The 24,132-nt window shown below is 39.9% G+C and overlaps 3 protein-coding genes across 6 annotated transcripts in view; 2 read left to right on the plus strand and 1 right to left on the minus strand.

Annotated features, from left to right (window-relative positions):
• The window catches only part of nav1a (neuron navigator 1a), a 121,958-nt gene extending 102,602 nt beyond the window's left edge, over positions 1-19,356 (minus strand). For all 3 annotated transcript variants that reach the window (XM_077567936.1, XM_077567932.1, XM_077567924.1), the window contains exon 1: positions 19,230-19,356. The gene's annotated coding sequence lies outside the window, so the exon portion shown is untranslated. The remainder of the gene's footprint in view (positions 1-19,229) is intronic.
• Positions 9,163-15,071, plus strand: LOC144055557 (cysteine and glycine-rich protein 1-like). Of its 2 annotated transcripts, none has more exons than XM_077571634.1 (6): positions 9,163-9,322; positions 11,188-11,300; positions 13,928-14,096; positions 14,188-14,317; positions 14,389-14,485; positions 14,852-15,071. In XM_077571634.1, the coding sequence occupies exons 2-6, from the start codon at positions 11,192-11,194 to the stop codon at positions 14,926-14,928; spliced, it is 582 nt and encodes a 193-aa protein (XP_077427760.1). In that variant the 5' UTR covers positions 9,163-9,322; positions 11,188-11,191; the 3' UTR covers positions 14,929-15,071. The 2 variants fall into 2 exon arrangements, with proteins under 2 accessions (XP_077427760.1, XP_077427769.1); XM_077571643.1 differs by having other exon boundaries at positions 11,191-11,300.
• Positions 19,272-22,429, plus strand: phlda3 (pleckstrin homology-like domain, family A, member 3). The gene is made up of 2 exons (XM_077567980.1): positions 19,272-19,949; positions 21,949-22,429. The coding sequence occupies exon 1, from the start codon at positions 19,500-19,502 to the stop codon at positions 19,932-19,934; it is 435 nt and encodes a 144-aa protein (XP_077424106.1). The 5' UTR covers positions 19,272-19,499; the 3' UTR covers positions 19,935-19,949; positions 21,949-22,429.
• Positions 22,430-24,132: the final 1,703 nt, after the last annotated feature.

Here is a 24,132-nt window from a genome sequence, read left to right on the forward strand (position 1 = left end):
AAAGCAAACAACCAGACCTGACTATCAGAAATAATATTGCTTTATTTATGTTATTACAAGTATTATCTGACATTTGTGCTGCCTCAGCAATACGGATTACAATTCAGAATTTGTATTTACTTTAAATGAACTAATATGGCGACCTTTCAGGCACTGATTTGGCGGCACCATCACTTAAATGGGTCTATGTAGCCCTCGCATCGTCATTGACCTTGCATGCCAGTAAATGGATAAACATGTGACCACACTGTAAACACAAACCCAACGTCCTCATGCAAATATTACATACATTACATGCCAGAATCAATACATTTGCTAAGCTCCAAATATTATACTCACAAAAACGCAGTATCCCCTTTTTTTGTGTTTTTTTTTTGTTTGTTTTGCTCAGCTTGTTTGGTAGACGCGCTAAAGTCAGACGCTCGCAAACACACTCACATGATGCGTTGCTTTGTTTGTCTGCCTCACGAAACGGGAAGTGGCTTATGACTGAGGGATTATGGGTAGAAGAGTGCAAAATGTGTCAAGTGTGTGCGTATGCGTTTTTTGTGTGCGCGCAAGGGAGGTCATGTCATAGCTAATCTTCTAATGGCCCATGAGGGTGTACCATCCCCCCCCCCCCGTCCCCCACCACCCCCATTCGGAGGCAGACCCTGACAGACGCTGTTGTGACAATGGGACACTTGTGTTACTGTAACCCGAGGGACATCTGGAAGGTTGTGTGTGTGTGTCTGTCTGTTGTGGAGTTGCACTTTGATGTTGCAAATATGGAAGACACTCGCACAACAGTTCAGTAGAATTACAACAACCTAAGTGTCTATTTTTACAGTGTCATTGTTGAATAATTTTTATTTACTTTTTAGTCATGCTATCTGTTTTCTATATGCAAAATGAATCTGAACATCTCTTAACCAAAAAATAAATAAAAACGTTAAATTTTATGGTCCCCAAAAACATTTAAATAAGTTGTTTTATTTTATTTTATGCTCGAGCATAAAGAAGGCTTTGATGCAGCCTCTGACATGAAGAGGTCCCTTAAAGCAATGGTAGTTATTTCAAAAACGGCCAGCAGGTGGCAGCAGAGTATAAGAGATCAACCAGGGACATGTTGCAAAAAGCACTTTTCCCCAGTGTTTTAAACTGATTTGTGAATAATGATTAAACTTAGCTATATTCTAATGCTAATTTCTGCAAAACATAAAAATATATAAATATACTTTTTTTTTCCTGATGAAAGAAGATACTCTAATCTTTCTTTGGTAGGTTCCATGTTTTTGTAACACAATATTTAAAGGGACTTGCAAAATCAGTCAAAATTAAGTAAAACAGCCGGGAGCGAAGGGGGTTGCTTCAGTGAAAACGGCTGCGAGTGTTAATCAAGAAATATTAACGTGCATCGTGGCTTAATACAGTTGTTGAATTTTCGCATTAAAATGTCATTTAAAGAGCTTCTTTGTTCGACATTCCACAATTTTAAAGAATGATTTTTGAAGGGCAATGCATAAATATCAACAGGATGTGTAGGATTGCTTTTTCCAAACACTTTATAATTGTCTCAATCCTCTTTCCAGTTAAATGCGATCCCTCAAAAAGTGTTTGGATGAGCAGGCAGTTAAAAGGTTAAACGTGCTGTTGCCTGAGGGAACACATATAGAATAGTTAAAGTAGCCTTTTGCGGTACCTGCACTGACAAGTTAAACCAGCTTCGTCACCTGGGAGATAGAATTTCATCCACCCCTAAAGACTCAATGCAAAGAAAACAGCAATAGACGAGCGCCAGATCTTCGCACAGGTAAGCACGTCCTTCGTAACATGTCTTACTATTACACGTCATTATATCAACTTTTTTTTTTTTAAGGCTCCGGTCAGGGTTCCGCTTCACTGTCCAGGTTTTGAAGGCATGACGTTGAAAGTAGTAGATCAATTATTGAGTGGGACACAACATTTCACTCACTCGCTGCTTCCTCCATCATGAACAAATATCGGACTCAATCAAACGCGTTAACGTTGAACAATGTGATGATGCTCATTAACGTCTTTATTTTCTTCTTTCACTCAGCAAATGACACTTTTCGGAGATGATATCACTCCACTATCTTTAGAGACTAAATATGTACTCGTTCATTTGTTCATTCTTTGAACCGCTTATCCTCGATAGGTTTGCGGGCGTGCTGCAGCTTATCCCAACTGTCTTTAGGCTAGAGGCAGGTTTCACCTTGAACTGGTTGCCAGCCAATCCCACGGAAATTAACATATGTAAATGACAAAATCGAAATGGATTCAAACTGAACTCTTGAGAATCGAAATCGAATCGATCGAGGAAATTTGAATCGATACCCAGCCGTAGTACAAAGCACAATCCTTCATCTGAAACACCGACATTTTGAGAGCTTTGCTCGACAGCTTTTAGGCATATAAAGATGCTTCAAGTTACGACTTGAACGGCAATTTAGATGTCATAATCGAGATTTCACTGCAACTCTGACAGGATGCAGATTCTTTCGTGTCAGTGTTCTTCACCACAACTGGATCAGTGTCTACATCTATGGAGCAAGCTGAGGAAACCACATCAACAAAGGGTATGCATTTAAACCACCATAAGACACCAATGTTGAATGTGCCAATTTAACACTGACAATTAACTCATTCACTGCCATTGACGGCTGTAGACGTCAAAAATTCATTTGAACTATTTCTATTAGTTTAACATTTTTCCCACTTTTGTTAACAAGAGTATGAAAACCTAGATTTTTTTTTATTGTATTAGAACAGATAAAAAATTTGTGATTAATCGTGAGTTAACTAGTGAAGTCATGCGATTAATTACGATTAAAAATGGTAATCGCCTGACGCCCTAAATTTTTAATAATCTTTTCTTAAAATAAAAAAATAAAAAAAGATTATTAAAAATTTGAAAAAAATATTCTTACATTTATTTATTTTTTTTAAAGATAAGATTATTAAAAATGTGGGGTATACGATGATATTTTTTTTTTTGCGTAATTAATCGCTCACGATTAATCACAAATTTTATATCTGTTCTAAATGTACAAAAAAACAATTCTAGGTTTTCATACTCTTGTTAACAAAAGAGGAAAAAATGCTAAACTAATATAAATAGTTCAAATGAATTTATGACGTCTATAGTCGTCAATGGCAGTAAATGAGTTAAAATGATTAAAGAAACAGCTTTTTTTTTTTTTTTTACCTAACAGCTTCTTCTTTTTCCTCACCATGTTTTTGCTTAGACTGGAGAACTGAATCAGATCCAAGACAAGCTGGTTGGCTATTTGTACAAGAACTTTTCCAAAAAAACAAAGATTCAGAAACACTGCGTCTGAGCTTGGACATCAGGAATGATAAAGAGTTGCAAGACCAGGCTTTAGTCTCCTTTTATAAGAGAGACGACATTGAGTGGGCCTCGCCACTTGAATGCAAACTTCAAGGTACTTTTGACATCAGTGGAGCGACATTCAATCGCTCTGCTTGTCATTATACCTAGCTTGTATGGATAGATCAACAAAGATACGATATATGAATAAATCAGTTTCGGACCAAATAAGTGAAATGCAATAATTTAAAATCAGGGGTGTGTGATGATGAAAATGCAGGAATCAACAATTAACTCTATACTTAATTCTTAGTAAATCGTTATCTCCAGTCAACCTACACATTGTGTCCCATGTCAGATTTCAAGAGAATTTATGTTTCTTTTCAGGCGACGTTGCAACAGGAAGTGGAATTCAACGCCACCTGATGTCGATGGTCATTTTCAAGCTTACAAGCGGGTTCCGTATAAATCTAGGTTGAGCACAAACACAAAAACACACAGAATAGTGACGTCTACGTAACATTTTATCATAGACGATGCTCCGTTACTTTGTTCGTTTGAGCGACAATTTGTTAAAAATGAATAAATAAATAATACGTTATTTATTTTAATAAAAATAATAGCCAATCTCCGTTCTTGTTTTTTCACTACAAAACGAAACTGCAATATTTCCTTCCCACCCCTTTTTCAGGAAGTGCAGCCATGACCAAAATCTTTGAAGGCCAGCCTGATCATCTCATCCCCTCAGTATCAGATGGACTTCTGGACAACAACATGTTTGCTGTCGCCGGGCGCATTATTGGCCACTCATTTTTGCATCAAGGGCCGAGTTTTCCGGGGCTCAGCCCGGCCATTATTCACACTCTCTTTGGCGGTTCTTTGGAGACAACTCCAGTAACAGTGCCGGATTGCCCCGATCTTGATATTCGTGACTTAGTAGCAATGGTGAGCTTTATTGTGGCATAACCAACTGGCATTGAGCAAGTGTTATGATTATTTTAACTTGATGACCAGTAATAGCAATCATGATCAAATAAAATTATTGCCCATACGCACGCTTGCATGAAAAAGACATGCGGGTCTTTTTGGTTTCCTTCTAGCTCAGTGGAGACGGTGAAATAAACAACCTTGACACCATCAACCAACTCTGCGTGATGTGGAATCTGCCCACTCCAAATGAGGCCAACAGGAAGTGGCTGTCTGACAAGCTTCTTCTGCATGTGGTAATATAAATGTGTCACTTTTGTTTCTCATTTCCTTCTAGTATAGTCAAACACCCTGAAAACGACTGTCATAAGCAAACACAACATATGAATTAGATGCGTGTTTATGATAAATTAGGGTCCTTGAGTCCTTTGAAAAGCATTACAGGTATATACATTTGGGATTATTATTATTATTATTATCATTACCATCATCAGTGTTATTATTATTTTCAACCTGCTCTCATTTGGTCATTTTTCATCCGATTAAAAAAATGAGAACATGCTCGTGTTCCCCAAACCCTTGCCGTTCTAACGAGCCATTTGTGGAATCTGCATCCTGAACCGTTAAGTCGTGAGAGGCTTTTGTTCGAGGTGTGCGTCTGTCATTCATTTCAGTTGAATGTGTGTGCGTGACGTCAGTATGTTAAAGCTCCAATGTGTGTGCGTGAATGTGCATGTTTCTTAAAGGGACAGTAAGATACTTTTAGTTTATGTTGATTATGGTTAACTTCCACATTTCTTGACCGATTCCAGTTGTTTAAATTTTAAACTGTTCAGCTCATTTACATTTTTTTTAAAATACATTTTCAAAAAAAAAAACATTATTATTATTTTTATTTTTTATATTAAATGGAATGGACTTCTATTTAAATACAGTTTTTTTTTAGCTATTACAAGTGCTACTACTAAAAGTCCTACTACTATACTACTACATACATGCGTCTTTCCACCTTGCAAGAGTCAGCAGTCCCATTCAAAATTTCTGCGGGAATTTTTCTAGTTATTGATTTATTTTCTGAACCGCTTATCCTCACTACTACTCCACATGAGGTATGTAATTACTTGCCAACCTGGAAAACGCTGTCCATCCTTTTCCAACTGAAAACCACAGCCTCAGATTCAGATTTGGATGTGCTGTTTTTTTATGTATTACTTCATTAATTATTTTTTATTATTTTTTATTTATTTATTTTTAATGTTTTTATCCTAGCTGCTTCACACTGCAAACAACAGCACACGCTGAAGGTGGCAGCTTGATGTGGCCATTGAAAACATGCTGCCATACATTACTGAGATTGTGAGGCCACGAAAGTCAACATTCCGTATGAACTGCAGAAGCCTCATACTAAAAAACAGAGTGGGCAGGGTATTGTGCTCCTTCTTCCCCCAACCGTGCACAAAAACTAGTAAATACAAATCAGTGTTTAGTTTACACTAGGGGTGTTAGGAAAAAATCGATTCGGCAATATATCGCGATATTAGAGCGAGCAATTCTCGAATCGATTCGATATGCGGCCGAATCGATTTTGAAACATCAATTTTTTATGGGAATATTCAACAAAGCGTCTTACTTGGGGTTAGGATTCACACATTAAGCATGGAAGAACGTTATATTAATGTAACATTAAGCCTTAATATTTTATTTCAGTGCTGTTCAAACATGAAACAGACTGCAACCTGTTTGTTAAATGCAGTGGCTCAGTTATAAGCCTGAATTTTCAGATAAAAAAAAAAAATCATACAAATCTTACAGTGTTTACAGTACAAGTTTACAGGTTAGCATTTTCTAAATTTGAGTAAAAAAAAAAATAATAATAATCTCAATAATCAATTTAAAGATTCATATCGGGATTAATCGGTATTGAATCGAATCGAGACCTATGAATCGTGATACGAATTAAATCGGCAGTTACTAGGCAATTCACACCCCTAGTATACACTACTCTTTTTTTTTTTTATGGTAAATACAGGGTGTTTGAGAAATTTTCCACACGTCTTTGCACCGCAGGTGGTTGAGCGAACAAGAGGTCAAATCAATCAGTTCCGAAGGGGACTCCAAGACACAGGTCTGTGGCCAATCCTACTTCACCGAAGAGACATCATCCCTATCCTATTTCACTAATAAGTCACATCTCAGGTTGGGTAGCAAAGACGTTTCATTATCGTGCATATGAAACATAGAAATGGGATGGGATGGGGTGGAGCCAAACCAAATACTAAGATGACGAGTATGCTCTGAGAACGACTTGGAATATCATTCCAGATGCTCTTGGATTGCATCACGTGGCCTTGGTCTACAACAGTCATCTTTGAGAGCTACCAGGCGGTCGACTTTGATGAGCGCGATGTTGAGGATGCATCTAGAGTCTCTGGCTATTTGAAAACCTTTATTGAAAATGGTAAGTATCGCTCCAGCAGCTGCACATCTGAAAGGACTTTCCAGGCGGTCTAAAAAGGTTATTTATTTTGAATGCAGCATCTCCTAGTGAGTTAAAGAGTCTCATTAGGTTCTGGATCGGATGGGAGGTGCCAGCTGCAGAAATGACGGTGGAAATCGTGGAAGGTGCGCTTCCCACAGCTGTAACCTGTTTTGAGAAGCTGAGGCTGCCAAGGCACTACGCAGAGTACAGCTCATTCCAATTGGATCTGCGTGCGTGCATATCCACCAGTTGGAGTGGCTTTGGTTGCGCTTGAATTAAAGCAAAGGTCGACAACCGGGAGTGACGACGTACATGAAAACACCATCCATCCATTTTCGGCGTGACGTACGCTGATTTGCAAAGGGCAGACAAAACATGCCAAATGTGTTACTGGCATTTTTCAAATTTTAGATTACTGTATTTGAAAATATTATACAAGGACATTTTAGAGGGAATGAACTGTAGAATGAATTTGCCTTAATATTTTGAAGGGATTCAAGAATGTTAGTTTTAAACCTGCAAACCATCGTTCACTTTAAATGTCTGTTCATGTAGATGGATTCCATGCAACTTGGTCTCTTTATGTATAATTGCACAATATTTATATAAAATGATTTATCAATAAATATATTCCTTATTTGTCCTCCCCCCCCCCTCATTTTCGACAGATTTATTTCTTTAGTGTGATTATGGCAATAGCTAACTCTTCGTCCTGTCATTTTTGTCGTGAATGACTTGTGAGAGGTCAGACGTGTTATATAAACAATCATCACAATAAGTTTCTTCTCTCTAGTATATGAACAGCATCACTTCCTAGCACGCACATAAGGATTTGTGAAAGGAAAGACTGAACAGGTTTAACATTTACAAGTGATGACCCGACATTTTTTTTTAAGGTCAAAACCACTCTTTCTTTTTTTTTTTTTCTTCCTGGAGAGCTCAGTATTGTTCATTCGGTAATTTTACCGATTTGACATGTCATCATCATTGCTCTCTCTTTTTTTTTTTGTATATGGGTGAGTATGTGTACGTGCGTGTGAGTGTGTATTCATTACAGGGATGTGATTTGACCAAAGTGAAATTATCTGAAAATTTAGCCGGGGGTCTGGGGGCCGCTGGCACCCAGCTAGGTCAAAAACACATTGGACTGCCTTTGCTTTTAAAAACTATCACTGAGAATATCATCATATCTAACTAATGTGATTACTAAGTTAACACATAAATAATGTTGAAGAGTTCAAATTTCATGAACAAATAATTGTATCATGACCAAATGAAAAGTAACTCATATTAGAGCATACCACAAATGTCTTTGTTATAGCAGAAGATGTTATCTGTCGGAGTCATGTGCATACACAATGAATGAACTACAAAAAAAAAAAAAAAAATCTGATTTTTTTTTTTTTGGGGGGGAGATAAAAAAAGCGGAATTCCGCGAATTAGCGGAAAAATCACATCCCTGTCATTAGTTCACCTAAAACCTATTAAAAAATCCCATACCGTTCACCTAAACCGAACTCTTCCAGCCAGAGTCGTGAGGCCGTCAGGAGACCCGAGGAAGGACCAAAGAAAAGAAAGGAAAGTGAAATCAGGCACAGACCGGGCCATCAACTAGAGTCCTTCACCAACCCCAGAAACGTCTAAATTCCAACAAATCAGGGCGACCTCAAGAGACCAAAGGAGAGACTGAGGAAAGGAAGAAAGGACAGACGAAGCAGAGCGAGATCCATAGACACCAGCCTCCACCGATTCAATAACCTGAGGAGGTCCACTCTTTTTTGACGCGCTAATCAATCAAGATAATCTGTAGAGACGTTTGATCATTGGCCTTTTTGGGGACTAAGTAGAAGAGAGGTAAAATGTTCAGATTATTACGTGTGGTCAAATTGTCAAATCGAGTCAAATCTAGATTCATTACCACAAATGACCACATGATGGTAGCAAAGTCTTCCTCCCCAACTAACAATTGATCCAGCAAACAGTCTTACAAATGTTCTCAAGCATTCACTGACCTTTCACGACAAAGACTGAAAGGTCATTTGAAATCACGTAATAAAACAGAGGCTGAAATTAGTCTGTCAGTTACAACACTTTTATGGTTTGTCTGTTCAAAGCAATTCTAAGTTAAAGGTCATCATATTGAAAAAGGGAATAGAAGTTACCGCCACATTTGATGAGAGACGGTTTATAAGGTTTAACAGAGTCGATGTCACTGTGTAAAAACCTCCCAATACATTTTTCACAAGCAAGCATAATAGGGGAAGAACTATTTCTTTTAATTGCGTCTATTCTACGCCATCTAGGCATTTTGATAATTAAGTTTGTATTTCCATCTTTACCCTGAGAGGGAAAAAAAGTACGGTTCCTCCTCATTCCCTTGCCCCTCCCTCAGCCAGCGAGTCAGAAATTCTCTTTTCCTGCACTTGCTTGGGCGGCTGTCAACTGCAGCAACAACAGAACAAGCCCCTCCCCTCTCAACACATTTGGAACAGAGGAAGTGCGACAACACTGCTACTTCTCTGATTCAACTTTTGCCATACATTCACCACTGCTGACTGGCAGAAATTGCTAACAACTGACTGCAGGTATGTAACACTTTAACTTCGATCGCTTCCTTCCTGCTCTCACTATTTTTGCTTGCCAATGCATGATGGGTAAACGCCTCCGGTTCAAGACAGGCCAACTGCCAGACAAAACTACCGTGTTTGCAAAAAAAAAAAAAAAAAGGCAGAGACATCGTCGGTGCTAGTCTGGTTTAAGAAGCATAGAGTTAAAAAGTAACAAAACAGGAGTATTGAAGTAAAGAATCAACTCCTGGCTGCCGCAAAAAATTTTTCATGTTTGTGCTGACTTTCCACTTTCACCTGTTTTCGACTCGCATGAAACTCTCTCGTCATCCTACATGTTCATACTTGTTTCTTATCTCCCAGCCTGTTTCTAGACAAACATTGTTACATATGTAATAATGTGATTCCATTATCTCCAGTTAGGACTTTGAACAGTTATTCTCCTATTTTCACTCTTGAACAAAAATTGGCAGATCAGTGTTTATTGACTCTTTGTAGCGGAGGGAAAAACAGCAGATGCTAAAAGAACCAAATGTATGTTTGTAATAAAATAGACGATTTTAAATGAAACCTTTCATCTTTTGTTCCAGTTAATTTTGTTTGGTTTAAAAACATCAAAGACTGTAATAGTACATTGCTTGAGTAAATGTCATCCAATCACAAGAAATGAATATGAAATGACACAAATTGATGCCAAGCTCGTATTGCTGTATAGCTTTATGAAATGCAAATGCTCTCGGACTTTAAAGAAGAATTTGTGTGAGTCATGAAAGAATATTATGATGTCGCACATCAAATTAAACTGCAGAACAGCAGCATTTTTACATGGCCCAAACACAGCTCAAATATAAGCTGTTTTTAATTATCAAATATAGAATTTTTTTATTTTGGGTATGTCATTTTCAAGCAAAATCCTGAAAAATTGCTTAGGGCTTAAAATAAGATACCGTCCCAAAGAGAATGAATCCAAGATAGCATCTAAGTAGTGCCAAACCTGAATAATAATCAACAAATCATACAACATATTTCCAGTGTAAGAAAACATGACCGTCAGCCATAATAAATGACATCAGGCCGATTGGAAGTAGTGATGCAGAATAACGGTTGCGAGTAGATGAGGTTGGATCTCTTTCATTGTGAGGAACGTGGATTTGGAAAGGCTGAAAAAAGAACGGACTGTGAAAGTCATTGTGGCTTGAGAGCAAAACGCAGGCAGGATGCCAGTATGCTCCCCATCACGTCACACTATTCCAAAAAGGATTTTCCACGTTCCCCTAAGTTTAGTGCAGCCCTTAGTGGAGATATTTTGTCTTGTCGATTAAGCACCAGAACCACAGCCAAATGGCGGCAGTAAAATTACAGGATCTCGATTTGGCCAGACAACGCAGAAAAAACAGAAAAACAGATCTGCATAACTCTTTGACTGCCAAAAACGTTAAATAACGTTTAGTAAAATCCTATGGAGTGCCAAAGACGTTTGTTTCAAAACAGAGGTGAAACTAACCATTTTCTATTGTTGATTACTCAAAAACGGAATAAGGTAGAAACAAACTTTTTTTTCTGATTAAAGATGAGAGTCCAATCTTTCATTTGGTAGAATGTGTGTTTCCATAGTCCAAACACATAATTTTCTGTGGACCTTGAAAGATCAGTCAAAAGATCAGTCAAAATGCTTAAATCGGCTGGCACCCACGGCATCCCTTTTCTGAAAACGTCTGGCAGTCAAAGAGATAATGTAAAACCTTAAGAAAGTCCTGCATTATACTTTTTTTTCTACTTAAAACCACAATCTACCGACACTTGTGCACATTTTCCCAAGTAATCTGAACTCATTTAAATAACACGAAATATATGTTGTTTGTTCATGCATGCATTCATTGAAGAAGGATGAGTTGGGGAGGAGGAAAACAGTGTGAACGTTGTAAGAAGACGGTTTACATTGCCGAGGAGGTCGTCTGTGACAGTCTGCGATTCCACAAGTCCTGCTTTCTGTGCTGTGAGTTCACCGATTACTATCTAACGACCAACACTTGTCACAAAATAGCGAGATCCTCACTATTGACTTGAGAAAGAATATTTGAAGACATGAACGTGGTTGCGCACACAGAACTTCGGAAATGATATCTTACCTCATGCATGTTAAGCTAAAAACCTGATTTTTGACAGCGGCGGTAAAAATTATCATCAACAATTAGGCTACCTTCCCAGCAACCACCTGTTTGCCTGGAACATACATTCGTAATTGTGCTCGTCTTCGTTAGGGATGCACCGAAACGAAAATTTTTGGTCGAATCCGAAAACCAAAAAATGCTTGGCCGAAGGCCGAAAACCGAAACGCCCCAAAAAATGATGCCATTTTTTACGACCATTGCATTTATGGCTATGATTGAGCTTACCTAACCAAAGTCAAGACATTGCAAATGCATAAAGTAATATTCATGTTTCAAACAATAAATCAATTAAATCAAATAAATAAAAAATATGAAACATACATTAAACACCAAACGCAGAGTGAGCATTTTCTGGCGGTGCGATTGCATTTTCTAGTCAATGTAGTTTGCTCGGACGGGCACGGATGCGTGCGGTGCGGGGCGGATGAGGCGTTTGTATTTGGAGCGGAACACGGCGTGGCAGCAGTTAAATTCAGCACATTCGCATATTCACCGACGTTTAAAACTAAATAAATACTGTATGTCTTTGCACCAGCCAATCGGCTTTGGGGTCGGAAGTCACACACAACATCCATAATGAAGCTGCTCCAACCGGTACAAACTCACAGGGTGAAACGCCAGCGAGTAGTGAGGCGGAATACTCACGCCCGCGTTTGGTGTTTAATTCAGACAGAACACAACAACACAACATCATCCTATTTCAGCCATATTCTTTCAGCTTTAATTTTATTTCGGCCAAATGTCAAAAAGGCCTGTTTTTGCCATTTTTGGCCCAATATTTTTGGTGGCCGAAAATTTGGTTGATCCCTAGTTTCTGTGACTGTCATGGCCACTGTTGTGGCACTTTGGGCAATCTTGGCAAGTCACATTTGCCCGTTTTTTTGCTTGCGTCAGTCACCATATCATCCTATTTCAGCCATATTCTTTCAGCTTTAATTTTATTTCGGCCAAATGTCGAAAAGGCCTTTTTTGGCCGAATATTTTTGGTGGCCGAAAATTTGGTTGATCCCTAGTTTCTGTGACTGTCATGGCCTCTGTTTTGGCACTTTGGGCAATCTTGGCAAGTCACATTTGCCCGTTTTTTTGCTTGCGTCAGTCACCATATATATCATCCTATTTCAGCCATATTCTTTCAGCTTTAATTTTATTTCGGCCAAATGTCGAAAAGTCCTTTTTTTGCCGAATATTTTTGGTGGCCGAAAATTTGGTTGATCCCTAGTTTCTGTGACTGTCATGGCCACTGTTTTGGCACTTTGGGCAATCTTGGCAAGTCACATTTGCCCGTTTTTTTTTGCTTGCGTCAGTCACCATATCATCCTATTTTAGCCATATTCTTTCAGCTTTAATTTTATTTCGGCCAAATGTCGAAAAGGCCTGTTTTTGCCATGTTTGGCCCAATATTTTTGGTGGCCGAAAATTTGGTTGATCCCTAGTTTCTGTGGCTGTCATGGCCACTGTTTTGGCACTTTGGGCAATCTTGGCAAGTCACATTTGCCCGTTTTTTTTGCTTGCGTCAGTCACCATATCATCCTATTTCAGCCATATTCTTTCAGCTTTAATTTTATTTCGGCCAAATGTCGAAAAGGCCTTTTTTTGCCGAATATTTTTGGTGGCCGAAAATTTGGTTGATCCCTAGTTTCTGTGACTGTCATGGCCACTGTTTTGGCACTTTGGGCAATCTTGGCAAGTCACATTTGCCCGTTTTTTTTTGCTTGCGTCAGTCACCATATCATCCTATTTTAGCCATATTCTTTCAGCTTTAATTTTATTTCGGCCAAATGTCGAAAAGGCCTTTTTTTGCCGAATATTTTTGGTGGCCGAAAATTTGGTTGATCCCTAGTCTCTGTGACTGTCATGGCCACTGTTTTGGCACTTTGGGCAATCTTGACAGGTCACATTTGCCCGTCCTCTTCCCTCCGGCAATGTCTCATGGCTATTCCGTTTTGCCTAAGGTGGCCTTGGTTGCTGGCATGGCCGCCTGGAAGATAATGTAATTGTAGCATTAGTAGCCCAGCTTCATCATATTGCATTGCATTAGAAAAAAAAAACGGACTAAACACGCATTGACTGTTGATTGGAACTATAAACTTGCCGCAAAGGTCACAGGGAAGCTGAGGCTCATCTCAGTAGGCAAAACACAATCAAGATTTCGGGCTGGTCGTCAGTCATGATACCACGCCAGTTGTATGAAAACACTTTCACAGGGCCCCTCAAGTCTGGTAAGTTGCACCAAAGGTTGAATCTCCAGTTGCAAGTAAAAGAATTTGCCGCAGGAGGTTCACACAGTCAGAATTGTGATGATGGTATTTGTGTTTCTGTGTCGCAATGGCACATTTCTCCAATGGAATTTGGATGAAAACAAATAACTGCTCAATAAAAGTCCAAAGCAATAAGTTCAAAGATGGCAAAGATACTGTATGTATGACTTTTGCTGTATGTTGCATCTGTTCAGTGGCTTGTGGGAAGGGCTTAGACAGTACGACTGTTGCTGTTCATCTGGAGGAAATCTACTGCAAGTCATGCTACAGCAAGAAGTACGGGCCAAAGGGTTACGGTTATGGTGTTGGAGCAGGGACGCTTACCATGGACAAGGGCGAGGGTCAGGGTATCACCCATGAAGAGTGAGGACTACTAGATAAAAATGCACAATTTGTATTGTTTTTTTATTCAAGGCTTTTCAGTCAAAACTTTGCACCTTAATTTGTCACTCAGAGCTGCTCCTCATCGCCCAACCACCAACCCGAACCCTTCGAAGTTTGCTCAGAAATTTGGTGGGTCCGAGAAGTGCCGTCGTTGTGGCAAGTCCGTTTACGCTGCGGAGAGAGTGATTGGAGCCGGCAGTGTAAGAAAGAATACACGTAGGTGTGTTTGCAAAAAAAAAAAAAGAATAATGCACGTTCTATTTAATTGCAGTCATGGCACAAGATTAGCTGTTTCCGCTGCATGGCGTGTGGTAAGGGCCTTGAGTCGACCACACTTGCTGACAAGGATGGCGAAATCTACTGCAAAGGTATAAAACAGATCATATTCCTTGGTCCAAATCACTGCATAATCATTTTTGTAGGTCACACTCAAGTTGCATGCCCATTCAAGGAGATTGACATAAAAAGATTGGGAGAGGCAGATCTGTCTTGAACACAAGAAGCCAGCAGAGGGCGCCATACTAAAGATACACACACACCTACTAGTCAGTCACAGGGCAAATGTGAATCGTGGAAATCAGTATCACACAACAGCAAAGTTTGCTTTGTGAACCATTGCAGTATGAATAGCCCCGCACACACTGCTAAAAAAAAAATACATCTTGGTAAAATTAAGAGATTATGTGAAGGATATGATGTTCAAATGTTTCTCAAGTCATTGTTTTGTTCTACAGGGTGCTATGCAAAAGACTTTGGCCCAAAGGGATATGGATATGGAGCTGGGGCCGGAGGTCTGCCTTTCACTCAGTAGACGGAACGGACAGAAGAAGACTGGCATCAGAAAGACCTTACTGCCGCTTGACAAAAAACATCCAGCAGCCACAACATTCCATACACCTGCACTCACCAATCCATGTGACCATATGCAAGATCTCTATTAAAATGATACCTCTGTCTGTGCATCCGTTTCAGTTTGGGGGGGCCTGCATTTTTCCATGCTGCTAATTATACTGTCAGGTGAATAAATGCATGGCAGTAAAACAAAACCAAAAAATGATGCAGGTTTTATCAGACCTTGCTTGATGGTGCAGGTGTGCCAAATGGTAAGTGGACCTGTTTTATAGCCAACTGCTTTAAACTGCAAACTGGAATTTTAGATTATGTGGCTAAAAACAACATCAGGCTGTTTGTCAGTCATACATAATTCAAGTATTCAAAGAAATACATTTCATACGAGCACACATTTACACCGAAGATGACACTCAATAAATGTAATCCAAACAGACCTTATTTTTTTGCAACATCAAAATCTGCCATACAATACAAAACCTGGTGTAGAAATTTTCGACAATTATTACAAAAAATAAATTAAATAAAAAAGCTAGGGATTGGGGCAGCACGGTGGCTAACTGGTTAGCACGTCCGCCTCCCAGTGCAAAGGACGTGAGATCAAGTCCGGGCTTCGGCCTTCCTGGGTGGAGTTTGCATGTTCTCCCCGTGCTTGCGTGGGTTTTCTCCGGGTACTCCGGTTTTCTCCCACATTCCAAAAACATGCATGTCAGGTTAATTGAACTCTTCAAATTGTCCATAGGTATGATTGTGAGTATGGTTGTTTGTCTCTGTGTGCCCTGCGATTGGCTGGCAACCAGTTCAGGGTGTATCCCGCCTACTGCCCGAAGCCAGCTGGGATAGGCTCCAGCACCCCCCCCCCCCCCCCGCGACCCTTGTGAGGAAAAGCGGTAAAGAAAATGGATGGATGGATGGATTAAAAAATATATTCCATTTCTAAGATGACATGATTTGACATTGTCCAATAAAAACTCATGGGTGCCCTTTTTGTTTTATTTTTAACCAACTGCCTTTTGGTGGAAATTGTGACAGGCAGTGCCAATGTATTTTAACTGCATGGTGTGTGTACATTAATACGGTACAAAGACCGTTGCAATGTTTTCCAAAATTGAAATAACTAGTGTATTTAACTAGGGATGTAACGATAACGGCAATATCGTGATATCGCAATATTAAAACTGCCGTCGTCATGTCACGCTATTAAAAGCAGCACATCTGTTGAAAAAGTCAGGTTGATTTCCATTTGCGTTCTAGCACCTTCTGGTGGCTAGTTTTTTAGTGCAGTTTAATTTTCACAAGGCATGTTTTGGCCCTTCTATGTTTAAAAACCATGCTCATGGTCAGATGAAGGGGAACGTAATATGTTTGTGAGCCGAGTCAATATGTGGAGGAACTCAATGTGTGAGTGCATTAGCAAGTAAGTGCCTCAATATCAAGTGTTATTAGAGATTGTAGGTGACTTTTTTTTTTTTTATTGCCAACCTCCCCACAATATCGGGATAATTATCATATCGAGACAATATCGTGATGATATTGTATTGTGATGTTTGGATATCGTTACATCCCTATACTTAAACCAATTTTACTTCAAGGACTATTTAACAACTGCAGCTGTAACAATATATGTAATATGTATTAGTACCTGTCAAGAACTTTCCATAATTAATCACAATAAATAACATTTTCCTACTTTTACTATTTTCTACGAAGCTTTAACACATATTTGCTCGAGTACCCGAATCCAGCCTGTTTTCCATGTCTTCCTCAGCCAACACAGCTGAGGATCGTTATCAGGCAGGGCTTGCTGATTAGCTGATCGTTTGAAACACCTGTGTTGGCTGTGGGAGACATGGAAAACAGGCCGGATACGGGTACTTGAGGATACTCTAAAAGATGAATTCTCAAATGGAATCACTGACACTTTTATATACAGTATCACTAACAGGAACATGTGGAATGTAACAAAACTATTGAGATCTTGTCTAAATGATCCGCTGTTGGTTGGTAAGTGAGTAATTCACGGACACAGCGTCACGCCACACTGCTCAAGTTTAGAGACATGGCACCTATTCATAGTAAACATTCCTCTCATAACACAGCGCTTGAACACGTCACGCTGGCGTGACCGCATTAAAGTCATGAGTTCGATCCACCCATGAAGTGCATTGTGTCACTGGCCTGGAAGGCATGTCGAGGATGTGAGACACGCAGGACAATTCGTTAATCCACGATGCCATCACTGTACTTTCCCTTTACTTAAGAAGGTGGTGATATAAATGTTTCTCTGTGTACTTTTACATCAATCCACAAATTTGGTTGTGCATCAGGAATTTTGAGAAATTCTTCTTTTATTGTTTTTTTTTCTTTTAATCTACTCTGGAAACTCAATATTTTACTAAAAACAACAATTACCAATTTTAATTTCAAAATGCAACTTTTTTTCCCACATACACATCTACGATGGCGTATTAGGGCCACGCATATATATATATATATATATATATTTTAATATTTTTTAGAGGACGGGGGCAATATTCCGAAAAAATAAATCGCAAATTTGCCACTTAATAAACTCGCAAAGTTACAAGTGTTTTCTCGCAAATTTGCCACTTTATAAAGTGGCAAATTTGCCACTATATAGTGGCAGATTTGCGGGGGGAAAAAAATCTAAAACTTACTAGAAATACACGTAGCGTACTACTCGACTATTTGTGCCAATACTTTTCAGTTGGGTTTCTAAATAAGGAGATAGTAATTGCTTTAGCAGAGATTAACCATATCGTGTTAAGCATTCGCTCTTTGAAGCGTTGTGTACGGCCACTGGCCAGCGACAAAGACGCCCCCGCTTTGCGAAGATCCACACCCGGACGATCAAGCATTTAAATTAATATGTTAAAATGTATATTTACTTGTACATTTATGTTTCCAGAATTATTATTTACACGTTCATACATTTTGGTATTTTTTTTGTACAAGTATCTAAGTTGATGTGTCGAATTTGCTGCTCTCCGTCATTCACTAGCATTTACCTAAAGTATGCTAGCATCTGATTGGTTAGTGTTAGAACAGGAAGTGTTGATTGATAGAGATCTTGGGGTCTTATGTGGCATTCAAGAAAAGTGGGAAATCAGATTTATCCCACTCAGATTGTACAAATTGTGACCTCAAAGCATTACAGACGAATGTAAAAAAAAAGAAAAAAGAAAAAAGAAAAAAGAAGACAGCTGAAATCATTTTTTGTTTTGTTCCTCAAAACTCAAGCAAACCTGACTTGATGAAATAGAGGAGAAAAAAATGACGAAGGAGGTAAAAATCACACTGTAAACTGCCTTCATTAACTTCTTGCTGAAAGTCTGTCTCCATGTTGGTCATCATTGTCGAGTGAAATCAGAATCAACTCGATGTCAGGGTGATCAGATTTTTAAAATTATAAACTAGGATGTTTAAAAATACTATCAATTTCACAAAGATTGAATCGCTAGTCATCAACGGCAAGGAGTGAAATATGGCCGACGGGGGTGGTCATTGCTAATGCTAAATGCTACAGCACGAAACAAGTCCATGAAGTTTATGCCTTCACTATTATCTTGCAACCTTTTTTTGCTCTGTCCTGACAGATATTGGAAGCTGGATGTTCTGTTTACCTCGCGCCGGTCATGCATTACAGAAACACTGGAATTAAACCGCTTGAAAGCTCAGCTTGACGACTGCAGTGGATAGGACTATATTTCCCATGATTCTTAGCTGCAAAAGCAGAAGTACTTGATGATGATCCATCCATGGCTTGGTTTAAGTGAATTGCTTTATGTTACTGGCTTAAAAAACAACAACACATAGATTGGTGGTGAATGTCTTGTGGCTTCAAACCATGAGCTTCTATCATTCAAAATCAGGTGGAAAAAAAAAAACGTTCTTATCATTAGCTAATTTAGCTTAGTTCATGTTTGCAAAAGTATGGGGATACATTGTTTTGACAGCTCTTGTTTTAAATTAACAAAAATAAAACATTTTATAATTATAAAATTGACATTTTCCTTTGTACTTATGGACATATCAGAATGTTGTTGTTACAAAATGAGGGAGGTTTCTGTGTTGAAACTGCTAGCATCGCAAATGTATCCACACTTCACTAATCCCTCAAAAGTGAGTGACAATATGACGCCCATGCATTTTAAGTTCCAGAGTTTGTTCACAACTGACTTGGTGGCCTATTGGCTCAACCCCATGCTGGTCTGATTTGAAGAATGGAAAAGCTCGTCCTACCTTAATTGCCTTTAGTTTCGGTCTCAATGGCCAAAGCAGCTTCTTGAGATGTCACGAATGAGGAGAGAGGGTGTGTCGGTGTCTGTGAACAGGTGCTCTGAGGTGGGCGGGGACGTTTCTCTATTCCACGCCGGGCATGCTCCAACACATCCACTGACTGCACGTTATCCGGGCAGCTGCAGCAGTAGTAGCAGCAGCAGCAGCAGCCATGTAATCCCACCACGCGGGATGTGGATTTGACCGCCTTTCGGGTGTCCGAGCGCTCCCGCCATGTCTCTCCCGGCTAAAGTGACGCGAGACGGGCTGCTTGAGAAGCGCAGCGGGGGTCTCCTGCAACTTTGGAAGAAGAAGCGCTGCGTGCTGACCGACGAGGGGCTCCGGCTGCGCAGCTGCAAGGGTCAGTCCGCCTCAGCCCAAGCGCCCTGCGCGGCGTGGAGCTCGAGCTCCAGAGCCAAGGAGCTGCTCTTCGAACGCATGGTGACGGTGGACTGCGTGGAGTACAAGCGGGGCCTCGTGTACTTCACCGTGGTCATGACCACCGGCAAGGAGATCGACTTCCGCTGTCCGCAGGACGGTACGGCGTGGAACGCGGAGATCGCGCTGGCTCTGGTCCGTTACAAGAACCTGCAAGCCGTGCAGACTGGGAGGAAGAGACTCATCTCCACCGCTCACCTGAGCGGCACCGACGAGGATGACGAGATGTGACAACTTTGTAACAAGGTACAACATGAACAAGGCGACTGAGCTGGCAAAGATGTCCCACTCCGTCGGCTACTTAAGTGGAAGTTTACTTGTATAAAAAAGACAGATAAAATTAGAAGGATTGATTCAAGTTCAATCCCTTCACTTAATGCTTTCTTTCTTTCATATGTATTTATTTATGTATTTATTTAAAGTAGCCTACAGACTCTGAACCACAAGTAGACAGTAAAAATTAAGTTTAACTTCTTACTGACCTTTGTTTAGGCTAAAATAAACGTTTTGATAACTTGGCTAAACATTTAAATAAATAAATAAATAAAACTTTCTTTTTTTTTTTACTTGCCTACTTCCACTGCAAAGAAATTCAATTTATTTGACACTACACCTAAACCGTGATCCCATTTTGCTATTATTGTTAATGATCAAAACACATTCCATCAAATTGCTGCTTTCCATGTTGTTCCTGCGTGACTGACTCAATCTCTATTTACATCTATTTTTACGTCATGTCCATCATCCACAGTAGTGGCCACATGGCCGTTTTATGCCATCCTAAAATCTGAAAATATTAGCCAATCAGATTTAGATTTGAATGAAATTTGGTGCATTTGATAGTGATGGATGGCACGACACAAAATCTAACATTTTAAATTAATTGGAGCAGGGGATTGGGGGCTACGGCCCTCCAAATTAGGTCGATTTGTCAAAAAGGGGCGTAGCCACCTTTCTTTGAATCCTTATATCTCATGAACTATTAATCTTCACAAAATGGGTATTATTTGGTGCATATTAGTAATCTCGGACTGTTGACCTTGAAATTGACCTTGTGGATCGCATGACCTTATCAAAAATTTTCATAAAACAATCTCTCAAAGCATAAAGGTTTTATATTTGTTTAGCAGCAATAATTAATCAAAGTATCTATACACTCAAACATTCAATGAATATTCCACACTAGTCCACCGTGCTGCCATCTAATCAGAAGAATCATTACAAAACATACGGGTAAATGGCCCAACAAACAAGAAGGTTATTATTGTGTTTGTATTTAGTTCTGAATCACGCAGAGCAGTTTCTAATCTCATTGTGTGTTTGTATTGACGTGAGGGGCAAAATATTAGAAATGTGTCTGGGTATGATTTCTTGTATCTCATTAGATATGATGTTTCTAATGTTGTGGACAGTTAGTGTCACTTGAGACAAAATGTAAACTATGACTACATTTGCCGAGTTCAAACGATTAGAAAGGTGAGCATGTCAGATTGACACCAGTCGTCCTTCATTCAAAGCACTGTGGAGTCTGGACACATCGGATGAATGCGAGTCTTCGGGTTGTCAGGGTGTTCGTCTCCCTGTTGTATCAGCCGCTAATTGTCACTTGAAAGAATGGAATGAAAACATCCGCATTGTTGTTAAGGATGAGGTGGCGCATGGTGGTGATATTTTTGAAATGTGGCCTCTCCCTGTCGGGAGCCTCGACGGTGACGCAGTCTTCCCAGCAATTACATAAAAGCAAAAGTCTCATTCAAAGCCGTAATAACACGGGCCAACCTCTCCCTTAGCCAAGTATTTTTAGCCACACACTTGTTTCCAGAGGACATTATTTTGACACTTAAACTTATTTTCCAGAAGCTTGCTTGACTGTCCCGAATCGTAAACCTCTTTTAAACCTGAAAGCAAGTGTGTTCTTTGCAGCAGTCTGAGTCAAACTACATCACAATTTCCCCAAGACAGACACGTATATTTATACAAAATAAAAAAATATGTTAAAACTCTCAGGTCAGCCATGACAACAACCGTGTTTGTGACTCAAGAACTTCACACGCCCGTGACGTGCGTGTTTTAAGTCTGAACTATGTGCTCACTGGCCAGGAATCTGCAGCGACGCTTCCTTAAGTGAGCCCAGTAGCCCAGTTCCCAAATTAACTCGGTAGCCGTGGCAACAGTGTTTCGCGGAGCTGCTGTCATATTTACGATGACAGATAAACATGTGTTCTGTTTTTGTTTCTTTCTCCAGCAATTTTCTACATCTTTGGAGTGAACCAATGAGAAGGGCTCGCCAATCTTTTCCAAATGACGGGATGAAGAAGTTGACGTGTTACATAAACGTTTTCATGCTGGCATGCGAAGTCCATCTAACTCTTCTACAGACAGAGACTGTTTTCTGTTATTTTATTTTTTTCTTCTGGAGAAGTTTTCTGTGATTTCTGACAATGTGGATAATAACCTCGTGTCGCCAAGACAACAACCTTTGGATTCTTTCACCGTGCGTGCCTTGATATTTCACAAACCTCTTCGACAAGAGTCACTTTATGTCTTACGTCTTCTTTTGATGGGGAAAAAAAGCTGTTGACTGACTTTTAAAAATGACACCAATACAGACTGATCAGATTTGCATGCCTGTCATGAAGAAGAACTATTTTGCTCCTACTCATCATACAATTTCCATTTAATAAAATGTTGTATGGTATAAATAAAACATTACTAACACTGTTGAACAGTGAGCTCCAATTTTTTATAGCCACATTATGAAACTTCATGAATTCCGGCTGCATTCAGGACAACTTGGGTTGGAGCTGATCAACTTGAATATGTGAAACACAGCAAAAGTCTCCCCGATCAGCTGCTTCTTATTAGCCAGCCCGAGCAGAAGTTGTTCATTCAAGCATGTTTTGCATGTCAACAAAACAACAGTCTGAGTGTTAGCCGTGCAGTCGAGTCCAAGGCAGAGGGGGGGGGGGGGGGGGGATAAGGGTTGATTGTGTCATGGACTTCTTTCGTTACACTGTGGAAAACCCCAACGCTGATGCCACACCTCGTGAGTCAGCAGGGAAACGGTAAGGCAAGAAAGGCACCACGTGCTGTACGTACTCTTTGGATGAACAACTTGAGCCTCATGTAAAGTGACTTTAAAGTTTTGTTCAGCGTAATAAATATCCAACGTGTGAGACGAGTACACGTGAGCTCATTACTAAGTATTGAATATCTGCTGTTAACACACGCTTTGTAAGCGATACTACGGAAACTGGACTGTCACCCCAAAAGTCAAAGTTTATAGCCGCGTTTCCACCGCAGGAACTTCGGGGTCAATTTACGGGGCCGGCCCCCGTATGTGCGCGTTTCCACTGCAGGAGCCTTCCCAACCGGGCCACGTTTGCAGGAACTCACGGGGACGAGCGGAGGTCCTACTCGAGGGTAGGTACACCGCCGGCCCGATAAACTCTCGATCGGGCTTTCGTGCTGATTGGCTAAAAATTATTTAGTAGAAAAAAATGATCTTACCTTCATGCGCGATGATGATGCATTCTCAACTTAAGTCTCTTTCACAAAAACAATTCTCTTAATATTCCTTTGACTGTTTACGTTCCACTCTGCTGTTAGCCTTTTCAAAATCTTCATGTAAACGCCGTCTCCTTTCACTCAAACCATCCACCGACGCCAAGTACATAAAATAAAAAGCAGAGAAAAACAGCAACCACCAAGTTTTTCTCTTTCCTCGTTGTGATTTTCGTCGTGCGGTGCTTGGGTGACGTCACAAGAGAAACCGTCGCACGGCGTTTACGTGTCGATCGAAACTCGTGACGTCCCGAAATGGGTCGGTCGTACTCCGCAGTGGAGACACAGCCACAAGCGGGCCGGCTGAGAGGACGGTTCCTGTGAAAGTCTCTACCGCTTTCCCATACCCGAACGTCCTGCAGTGGAAACACAGTTTATGTGAGCAAGAAGCTGGCATTCAGAATTGTTTTTGGAGCTGGAGTTTTTCCTGTTATCACCACTAGAGGGTGCATCCATCCTGTTTTAAGCTCTGTGTGTGTACTCATGTTTTATATTTTTAGTTCCCACAGAGTGACAGAGATACACTGTGACCGGATCTGGCCTTTGATCATAACAACTTCAAGCTGTTCTTGAAAGATATTTGATTCAAGATGGAGCAAATGTCACGTTTGAGCTACAAATAATGTACAGCATCTCTGTTCATCTATCTATGTTAGCGATGTGGCGATGTCTTCCGTGCTGAAGGTTCTGGGATCGTTCCTCAACCCTTGAGTGTTTTTGTTGTTGTTTTTTTAGTATTTTACTCTCTTCCAAGTAAGGCTGGGCAATAAATATCGAATTAATTCAATACATCGTCATTTTAAAAATCTAATAGTTGAAAATGTACTAAATCGTGAAATTAAGTTTTTTGTTTTCTAATAAAAGC

The sequence above is a fragment of the Vanacampus margaritifer genome, chromosome 1 (assembly GCF_051991255.1).
Source record: "Vanacampus margaritifer isolate UIUO_Vmar chromosome 1, RoL_Vmar_1.0, whole genome shotgun sequence".
Lineage (NCBI taxonomy): Eukaryota > Metazoa > Chordata > Actinopteri > Syngnathiformes > Syngnathidae > Vanacampus > Vanacampus margaritifer.